At 32.9% G+C, this 10,785-nt stretch overlaps 1 protein-coding gene across 2 annotated transcripts; it reads right to left on the bottom strand.

The window, feature by feature from the left end:
• Nucleotides 1–246: 246 nt before the first annotated feature.
• Nucleotides 247–6,767, bottom strand: LOC141671102 (glutamate receptor 3.6). 2 transcript variants are annotated; one of them, XM_074477224.1, is made up of 8 exons: nt 6,510–6,767; nt 5,779–6,071; nt 4,324–5,672; nt 3,608–3,885; nt 3,481–3,507; nt 3,352–3,383; nt 2,858–3,264; nt 247–826 (listed from the first exon to the last, which is right to left on the bottom strand). In XM_074477224.1, the coding sequence occupies exons 2-8, from the start codon at nt 6,035–6,037 to the stop codon at nt 335–337; spliced, it is 2,844 nt and encodes a 947-aa protein (XP_074333325.1). In that variant the 5' UTR covers nt 6,038–6,071; nt 6,510–6,767; the 3' UTR covers nt 247–334. The 2 variants fall into 2 exon arrangements, with proteins under 2 accessions (XP_074333325.1, XP_074333326.1); XM_074477225.1 differs by lacking the exon at nt 3,481–3,507 and having other exon boundaries at nt 6,510–6,766.
• Nucleotides 6,768–10,785: the final 4,018 nt, after the last annotated feature.

Raw genomic sequence — 10,785 nt, forward strand, 5'->3', positions numbered from 1 at the left:
AATTGCCGATTTCCTTGCAGTGATTTCCTTATAGCCGAGTAACTCTTTTCAACTATTTTTTATTGGAAAGTTAATGCCATATTCCAGAAGTGAACGATCACATTCTATGAGAGAAATATTTTAACACCAGAGAATTAACTATTTATATCCTTATATACTTATGCTAGATTCTACCATATTACCATAGGCTGCAATATGTAGGCTTCCTGTCTCTCTCTCTCTCTCACTGCCACTTAAAATCCAACATGACTTGGTAATGCCTATCCGTTTGCAGAACCGTATGGACTATGATACATTTCCTTTGTAACTTGCTATATGAAATTTTACATCATTTTCAGATGGATTCTCCTGCACTTTCAGTATTGCTACTTTTGTTTGTAGACATGAATTTACGACTTCTGTTTGATCCCTTCATTGAAGCATCTTCATCTACATCTACATTAGAAACCACATCCATATATCTTCGCTTGGATTTAGATTTTAAATCCACTTCCTTCTCATCAACAAATGACAGGAAGGTCTGTAGACGTGCTGAACGTGAGCTTCCACCAGCTGAATCGGGCTCCTGGGGCTGATGTCGGATGAACTTGCGCATTATAAGTATAAAATATATAATGAGAGCAGCCACGCATGCCAATCCACATATTGCAAAAAGACCAGAGAAACTTTTAAGTTCAAGCTTGTCCACTTCAAATTTCGTGGTTTGTGAAGTGCAAGCACTGCTCATCAGCCATTTGTCATGGATCCTTTGCAGGTCTCCACTCTCGGACAGTTTTAGTATTGCAGTTGATAAATCAACTGCTACAGGGGAGTCCCGCGGAAAAGCCTGTAAAAAGGAACAACAATATTTTTAGCTAACTACAAAAGAGAAACCAAGATACGTTTGATATTCACCAACAGGTTTTCTGGTACAAGAATATGCAAAGAAGAAAATAACAGTAGAGGAGACCAACATAGTTAGAATCCTTTATATAAAAGATGCGCTTGGACCGATGATCTGGTTTTGTCTGGGGACTACTATTTGTTCATCTCTATCGAAAGATTCTGATGATTATATATTAACAAAAATAGTCTTCCTAATTGTTTATAGGTTACTAATTTCCTGCTGTAAAGTCGGTGTCACTAGGTTGAAAAATTGATGAGCAAACTGAACAACTGAATGTCAAGTTAAAGTTTCATTTAAGAAATAAATCCCCAATATGAACTTTGCTGCTTTATAAGAGAACAAGATACTGTAACATGAAGCAAGGAACCAAAGTTGTATTCACCGGACAAAAGAATAATTTGGAAACTTAGACAACTACATTTCTATATGATACCATTTAATTCAGTCAGCAAAGAACATACAAGTCAGATGCTGGTACTAATTTAGCCAATAAATGTGATTCTATTAAAGCTAAAACACCTCTACCGCCCTATTATTTGATCAACTGTACCTCGAGCACCCTAATGTTTAGGTTCGTATCTCTAGTACTCTAATGTCTGTTTATTTACATGTGTACCACCTATTCTGTCTCAATCCATTGGAATTCTCACACCGGAATTGTACATGTCATTAATTCTTTAATGAATTAACATATAAATTATATCAAAATTATTTTAAATTTATAGAAACAGAGTTATAAATATTTTAAAAAAAATTACATGTTAATCTATTTTTTAATGATTTACGATATAAATTATAATTAAATGGAAAAGAAATTTGGAAAGGGAAAAGACATCCCTAGTGGAAAATGGGCTATGAGAAATATTGAATAAATCTAAAACTAAAAAAAGGTCAAAGGATATGACAATTTTTATTAAACAAACACTAAAATGAGCCTAATTATTTCCCTTTTCCTTTGTTGATTACCTTCAATTAACCGACCGCTAAAGGTACTAGAGGTTATAAATGAGCAAAAAATTGGCTTTTTAGAGATTAAAAGAAAAAAACATTAAGGTGCTGAAATACAAATATTAAACACCATGGCGGTAAAGATATTTTAGCATTGTTCTAGGGTTTTCACTAAGCAGGATTGACAGTGGAAAATCCAAATACTATTCCTACATTGATGATTTTTGGTGTTTGGCCTTGAAGGCTTTGATGATATTTGAAGTAAAAATGTCACCATCAATGTACAGAGAAAAAGGAGACAATTTAAGCAAATACTGGATACTACTTCCTGGATACTACTTCCTCCGGTTGTCCTCATAAAATTAACTAACACTTCAAGGAAATTCCAAAAATACCAAATTTGGTGTCAAACTGGCAATCCATTCAAATTTGGAAGACCAAAGTTTGTGACTGGGGATACATCTAAAAAAAGAGCAATGCTACATACCCCAAAAAAATCCCAAAAACGTTCCCAAAAAGACACGTGTCATCTTTTAATTTGTGGGATTCATATTAATACATGAGGGGTCCATTTCATTTATGATTAAACATCCAATAGCATGTTGACTACTCATCATTCAGGAACGGTTTTGGGAACCATTTTTGGGACTCTAGCATTTCTCCTAAAAAAATACTATAATCAGGATCTGGCAAAGAACAATGAATTTATAATTACACGACTTTCGAATTTAAAATATCATTAAAAATTTATGGACATAATTGAAAAACTTCAAATGGTAACAAGGCACGTCATTATTCTTTTCAAATCAGAGATATCATTTTCTTGTAAGATATCTAAAGGGTCTAAAGTGAGCAGCTAGAAGGCGTAGTTATGAATGCTATTACAAAATTAAGGTATATTTTCAGTGTCACACATATAGAAATCTGTAATAGCTTTCTTAAATATGAACGACAACGGACCCATCAAAAGCATGTATGTGATGTATAAAAGGAAAAACCAAGTGTTGTCAAAAAATTACTTACAAATCCCCAGCCAGTTCTGGTGAACTCTTGACCAACTATACTGAATTCACAATGTGAGGCAAGGAAGAGTTCTGCATATGCACGTTCATCAACAATTGCAGCAACACCACCATTCTCAGCACCACGTTTTAGTGCTTCAACATACTGATCAGGTGTTGTCAGAGGTTTAAGTCTGGACTCATTGATGCCTAGTTGATTAATTAAATAATTTCGAGAAAATGAACCCTGTTGGTAACCTATAGGGTCGTCGCTCATTACCAAAGTTTGTATTCCTTTAATTGGTGACGAAAGCTTCTCTACTGTAAGGATTGATGTGAGACTTGCAGTATAGCTAGAATTGATTATCAGAACCACAAACAGCCATATGACAAGTATAAAGCGTCCGAGGGTGCTAACCGTATTTTCTCCTGCACAAACCAGTAAGTTAGGTATTGGCGGGTTTTTTTTTTAATCAAGGGCAGAAAGATGTGAGTTTATTATGCAACTCTACTTACTGTGGGAAAAAAACATGGTTGAAAAGCTAAACCTGCAAAGTGAAAACATATATATGAGCATGCCAGGAAAAAGCTAGAAGATCCTGTACTTAAAAGAGAACTTAGATCTATATGATTGAAATATATTACATTTTTATATGAGACTGAAGATATGTACTGCAAGAAACAAGCATCATGTCATGATTTGAACATCATTAAATTTATGTCTCGTTCTCAACTTCTTCACATCTTCGAGAAATACTTAATGGGAACATACCACAATATAGTCACACATTGCTGTCTTGGAGGGCCCCTAAAATCATCGTTTATCCTGTGCTCCAGGATCCAAACAACTGCTCCGACAACCAGGAAAGATATCCCAGTGATCAACCACATCTGACGAGTAAATGGCCTCAGAAAAGCCCAGGTACTTGTATTTGACTTCTTAACTGGTGCTACAACAACTAGCCCAGACTCGATATAAGGTTGTGTGAAATCAACCATCCTTGTCCGTGTAGTGGTAATAGCAATGTCACCAACTGCAGCATCATAAACCTGCATGAGGAATCATTTAATAAACTGTAATAAAACATACTACATAAATAAGCTATGACTAAAACTTGCACAGCCTACAAGTTCAGATGTATAGAAAGCAAAGAGAAAGTGAAAATTCCTAGAAAAGATGTATGACAAAAAGAAATGTTTTTCTTTTGGTTTAGAATAAAGAATGAAACTTTAAATTTCTTTTTTTTTTCTTTTCAATTAGATAGGACAAAAGTCATATTTCTGCCAATCCCAGATTCCGCCTCAACAATGATGGCATTCAAAAATTGTAGGTGCTTTATTCACATTAAAGAGTGGGTTTGGCCTCGACTTGTTAACAATCATGGGACAGCTACCATGTTGTACCTCCATTCATCCTTCTGCTTTCCAATTAGAACTCAAAAACAAATTGTTAATTTATACCAATAGTGTTTTAAATATTATTCTCACATTAGTGGTGATCAAGCGTATAAGCTCAGTGCCATTCGGATTCTTATGACCATCACCATATGCAACTAACTGATGAGGAACAGCATATGGTAACAAGTTCATGGCAGCATTGAAAACATCAATACAGTAACCTTTGAACATATTAGTTCCCGATTCTTCGGCAACAAATTCATGAAAGCTAGCTCGATTTGTGACTGCAATTCTTAATTGCTTCCCATTCTGTGGAAATACCCATCCTCGGGGTTTACGCGTTGTCTGGCCAGGCCAAATGACACTATGCAGCTGTTGGGAAGATGAAGAACGGTTTGGTGGCTTCGTGTAGAGTGCTTCAGGAGGTACAACTGATAAGCCTGAGTAGTTTGACCAATATCCAATTTTCCTTATTCCCGTTCCAATCACATTAATGACTTCATAGGCAGGGTTAATAATGTCTTTATCTTCTGTAAACTTTATTGGTCCTGTGATACCTGTCATATTAACTTGCAAAATGCTCTCAAGTAATGAATCCCCTCCACTAAAGACAGTCATAGCATCAAGACGCAAACTCCCCCCACCTAGTTCATTCAACCTCGAATCATTAGAAAACGATATCTTTCCACCTTGATCAAAAAATTCATCAAGAGCATGAGCAAGTAGCCAAACAGTGTCATAGGCATATAGACCATAAGTACTCAAACCTAAAGGGCTCTTGATGTCCTTTTTAGTTAAATTGCTCCACTTAGAGATAAAGTCTCTTTTATGTTCTGAATCAGGTGTGTACATTCGCATTGTGACGACACCTTGAACGCTACTTGATGCCTCTAAGGATAGGGGGCCACTAGTATCCAAGAGAGTAGATAACCAATTTGTAGCAAACCACACAGATCCACTGTCTGTCATCCCAAGAGATTGCGCCACGGCAAACACATCTAGACCCTGACCCGTGTAAGTATGAACAACATAAATCCGAGACTCCATTAAAGCCACCTTAACCAAGACTTCTTTGATGTCACCTTGGGTTGATACAGTTTCTAAAGGTACTCTGTATGAAATCTCACAGCGTCTTGTAGCTAGTTCATCTGCTAGTGCAGCAATTCCATTCCTTCCATGATCATCATCGATATAAATTGCAATGACCTTCCTCCAATCATAAAAGCTAATAACATCTGCTATTGCAGCCATCTGGAACAGATCATTCTGTGTTGTTCTAATGAAAAAAGGGTACTGAAGCGACGACAGGGTGGGATCTGTTGCCGAGAAAGACAATAGAGGAATCTTAAACTCATTAGCCACATGAGATATGACATGAGCTAAGACAGAAGATTGCGGTCCAATTATGGCCACAGTATCACCCTCCATAAATTGTAAAGCTGTTACAACCAAAGAGAAGCCCACAATCAAACCAAATACACATATTACAAATATAAATATTCAAAGTAGAATTTACAAAGTTGTATATGGATACAACTTACTTACCATCAGTAATGGCCAAAAATCCACTGGAATTGGAATCATGCATAGTGAGTTTCAGCTTGGTGCCATGTAGAATAAGTGGACTAGAATTCACATCTTCAATTGCAGCTTGTACAGCAACTTTTGCAACTTTGCCAATTACAGAGTTAAATGTAAAGATAGAGCCAATATTGACAGTTTGGGGTCTTTTTATAACATCAGCTCCACTAGAATGATATCCATTGTAGAGTAAACATAACAGCAATGCCCAAACTATACTCATGGCAAATTTATGAGCATAAATCCCAGATTTCACCCTAGTGGATTAAAGAAACCAAACAACTTAGAAAACAATTATCTGTTCTTTTTCCAACTACAAAATATGCTTCAATCTCAGCAGCAACACTCATCAATAGTATTAATAGTAATAATCACATGAAAAAGAATAATATTAAGATTAACAGAGAGTAGTAATATGCAGAACATGCCAAACCCCTATTTTACTTGTTTTAAGTATCTAATAAATACAAATTTTAAGATAGAATCAACCCTACAAGATTACCAGAAAAAAGATAGATTTATGAATGAAAGAGAGAGATCATGGATTAAAAAAAATAGAAGAAGCTGAAGAGCAAAAAAGAAATATTAAATTTAAAGAAAAAAAAAAGAAAAGGTAATTAGGAAAATAGTAAATCAGAGTAGCTGAAAAGAAAGAATATTAATGTAATGCAAGTGTGAATAGAAAGAAAGCTTACCCAAAGAGAAGAGGAATGGGTACTGGGTAGTGTTACTGGGAAGAGGCAAGGATTAAAGAAAGGGTTAAATAAATAAATAATGTAAATCTTGTGGGTACTCCAGGAATAGACACAACCTTGCAAACAGAAACTCAACTCAAGACACATATTTTAAGTGTGAGTCTACAGTGTGTGGAGACTACAGTAAGAGTTGATGGCAATGTAGTAAAGTTCATTTCTTTCGTGTTCACAGGAGTCTGGTCGTCCGCCTGATAGTAAAGTTCATTTCTTTCGTGTTTGTTTGTGGTGATATTTTATGATAGTATGTTACTGTTTGTCGCACGTGAATCACGTGTAAGAATATAGTGTTGTATCAACACCTTTCTAAATTCCAAATCTATGCTACTTGTAAACACGAATACAACAACATCACTCATGATTATGTTTGATTTTATAGATTAACCGTAAATTAATAGTCAATCGCTTACCGTAAACCGTGACAAAAGTCAAAATGTGAAACATATTGCGGTACTGAGGGACTATAATGTAATAACCCGAAATTAATATAATTTGGTTCAACGATTATTTCCTAATTTTAATTATTAAAAAATTAATAAATAGTGTTATATATCCGCTAAATTATTAAATTATTAAACTACTACATCACATAGTTCTTATCATACTAAACTACAACCACAACTTATATTTATTATTAAAAAAAATAGTATTATATATCCGTTAAATTACTAGATAGAGTGTACTTATCCTACTAAATTATGACCACATGTTATCTTATTATATTTTTTATAAATTTATTATTATTATTATATAATTATATAAATATTTTAAAATTATAATATAATAGAATAAATAAAAATTTAAAACATTAATAAGAACTATGCACGGAATTTAAGCTGCCACAGATAAATTCTAATTCTAAATAGGTATAATAGGGAGGGCAAATTGTTGTGCACAAAATCAAACACTGCCAAACGGGGTAAAATTCCTGATGCTGACTCTTCAATTCATTACATCGGCACATCCCCTCATTATTCAATTCTCCCTTTGTTAACTCGAGGATTAATTATAATATTTATAATTTTATAATTTTATTATTATATAGAAATAAATTTTGAAACAATATAACTATTTATTATTAAAATTAGTGAAATTTATGTATTATATTGTATGTATATATTGTTAAAAAAATTCAAAATTTAGATAATTAAAATTTTAAAAAGTCCTCTGATTACAGCTTATCGGTCGCTTTACTGCGCCGATGCAAAGTCTATAAAAAACGGGAGTTTTGAATAGCAATTGTGTATCTGAATTATTTGTTATTATTTTTTAATATTATTTTATTATTTTTTCTTGTTTTATTAGTTATTTTGTTGTATTTTAATTTGAATTACTAAAATTAATTTTGGAAGTGTTTCTATAAAAGAGTTAAGAAATAAGTTGAGTATAACTAGAAATTAAGTTGGATAATAATTCATACAATTTTAGTTATATTAGATACATGATTTAATTTTTTTAAAATAAATTATATTTGCATAAAATTTATTTTGGAATGTGTTAACAAATTTTTTAGGAAGGTATTAACTAACCGACCAAACGAAACCATATTTTACTTATAATAGTACAGTATAGATAATAGAGCAATTACGGGTTGAATGAGACAATTTAATGAAGGAAAATTGACTATTATATGCTCCAAGCACTAAAATTATACTTAACTCATATCTTATTTATAAAACTCCTATCCTATTTATTTCATATTTAATACTCATTAATAGTCAAACTTTAAATAGTTATAAATATATATAAACATATACCTACACATATTTATACATATATTATCTTAAGTTATATGTATCATTTAAAAAATAATAAAATACAATTAAAAAATAGAGATATTGAAATAATTATAAATATAACATAATTTTATTATATCAAATATTTATTTCACCTTATCATTAATTTATTAAAAACTATTAATTATTGTATAATTAATATGTGCATACATACATTAACACATACGTACAGACATACATGCATACAATAAATATATACATATATATATATACTATAATTATCGGAATGGGGTATAATTTGGTTTAACGGTTATCCCCTAATTTTGATTATTAAAATAATAAATAAATAGTATTATATATTCGTTAAATTACTAAATTGCTAAACTACTAGACATATTCAACTTATCCAACTAAATTACGAACACAATATTCCTGTTATTAAAAAATGAATAAATAATGTTATATATCCGTTAAACTACTAAATTATTAAAATACTAGATTATACTTATTCTACTAAACTACTGTCACGTGTTATTCTATAATTTTAATTATAAATTTATAATTATTATATATTTATATAAATATTTTAAAATTATAATATGACGGGATAAATAAAATTTTTAAATATTAACGGGAACCATGCATCGCACGAGATTTAAGCTAGTATACTATAATAACCAGGAGGGGTATAATTTGGTTCAACGGTTATTCGCTAATTTTAGTTATTAAAATAATAATTAAATAGTGTTATATATGTGTTAAACTACTAAATTGTTAAACTACTCGACATAATCGACTTATCCTACTAAACTACAACCACAATTTATCCTATTATTAAAAATAAATAAACAGTGTTATATATCCGCTAAACTACTAAATTGTTAGACTACTAGACATAGTCTACTTATTCTATTAAATTAGGATAATGGTTATTTCAAAGCGAAAATGGATTCTCTCAACGACTTTCTCAACGGCTCTCTCATTTCTTCAAACGGGAGGAGGTTTCAATTGGAGCAGGCAGCGGCGTCAGGAGCAAAATCGGACGGGAAGTTGATTCTTGGGGTGGATATAAGAAAGGAAAGCTCGATGAAGGGGAGCAAATTCTCAGGGACTTTGTTTGGGCTCATAAAGATTTGTTGGATAAGAAAGTCAGTGAAACCTTCTTTAAAGGTGATAAGCAAGCAGTTACAGAAGTTTCAAATCAGATTCACCGGAGAAGTTTGAAGGCTAGAGGAGGGATGGATTGGAAGGAAAAGAGGAAAGTTTCTGTTGAAGTAAAGGAGCATTCGAATGAGCATCAGAGCAATAGGACATATGCTCATGTTAGATCCTACAGTTTCCAGTGTAAATGACATTCTGGAGAAGTTAGGAAATGGTGAGGAATGGCAGGTGGTTCAGCGAAGAAAGAATAAGTATAAGGTGAATTCTAAGCCAACTTTTACCATTTTTCTGTATGATATTCCTGGGAATATTAAAGCTTGGGATGTTTGGAACTGTTTTAAATCAGCGGGGAAGATTTTGGATATAATTTTACCTAGGAAAATAGATAAAAGAGGTAAGAGAATAGGTTTTGCGAAAACTACCTCGGAGCTAGAAGCTGGTACAATTATGTTGAATGTTAAGGAACAAGGAGCGGTGTATTCAAGAATTAGAATGAGCCTTAATGAGAATGTGAGTGATGCAAAAGTAGTAAATAATAAGAAGTTGTTGAATTTTAAACAGGATGTAAGTTTCAATCAGGGGTTTATGGGTTCAGAACGAAATAAGTAGGTTGCTGAGGTAGAGAAGGTAGAAGTATTTCAAGGAAAGCCAGTTGTAAGTAAGGAGTTGGGAGTTGAAATGTTTGAATACATTGAAGCAGTGGTTGATAAAGATGTTGAAGAGGGTTTATTTGAAACGAAGGTCGCTTTTTCTAGAGTCGAGGAGTCAGCTATATCCTTGCAATCTAAGATACAACAAGAAGGAATAGAGAAGGTGAATGCAATTGGTCTGAGTTCTCGTAAATTCTTATTCACTAATATGATTGAAAGAAAAATGGGAGGATTTTGGTGAGAAGGTCTTTAAAAAATGGTTTAGTTGCATGAGAAGTTTCACTGATAAAGATTTGATTATGCCTAGAACAGTTTGGTTACAGTCCTCGGGTATTCCTATGAATGCCTGGGTGGAAAAAAATCGTAAAGGCTATACAAGGTGGATGGGAGATTGGGTAATGTGGTCTTGTTAAAAGGATGGTGAAAGTGAGTTCTTTGATCCAATATTTTGCGTGTCTACCAAGAGGCGAGAGAAAATCAATGATGTGATAAATATTCTAGTTTCTGGGATATTTATCCTGTTACGTTTGTTGAAATTTTGGACTTGAAGGAATTAAAAGGTAAGGTTGAGCCTATGTGTGGAACCAGTAATGAGGTTGATTCTATTGTACAAGAGGATATTGTTCAGCAAGTTTCAAATCTTAGGAATCTGCAGTTTTTGAAGGGTTGAAT

The sequence above is a fragment of the Apium graveolens genome, chromosome 7 (assembly GCF_009905375.1).
Source record: "Apium graveolens cultivar Ventura chromosome 7, ASM990537v1, whole genome shotgun sequence".
Classification (NCBI taxonomy): domain Eukaryota; kingdom Viridiplantae; phylum Streptophyta; class Magnoliopsida; order Apiales; family Apiaceae; genus Apium; species Apium graveolens.

Coding starts and splice junctions, on each gene's coding strand:
- LOC141671102 (XM_074477224.1), bottom strand. CDS start 6,037: ATGAGTATAGTTTGGGCATTGCTGTTATGTTTACTCTACAATGGATAT. Junction 3,265..3,351: donor AACCATGTTTTTTTCCCACA/GTAAGTAGAGTT, acceptor TGGTTTGTGCAG/GAGAAAATACGGTTAGCACC. Junction 827..2,857: donor CCAGAACTGGCTGGGGATTT/GTAAGTAATTTT, acceptor TCCTTTTTACAG/GCTTTTCCGCGGGACTCCCC.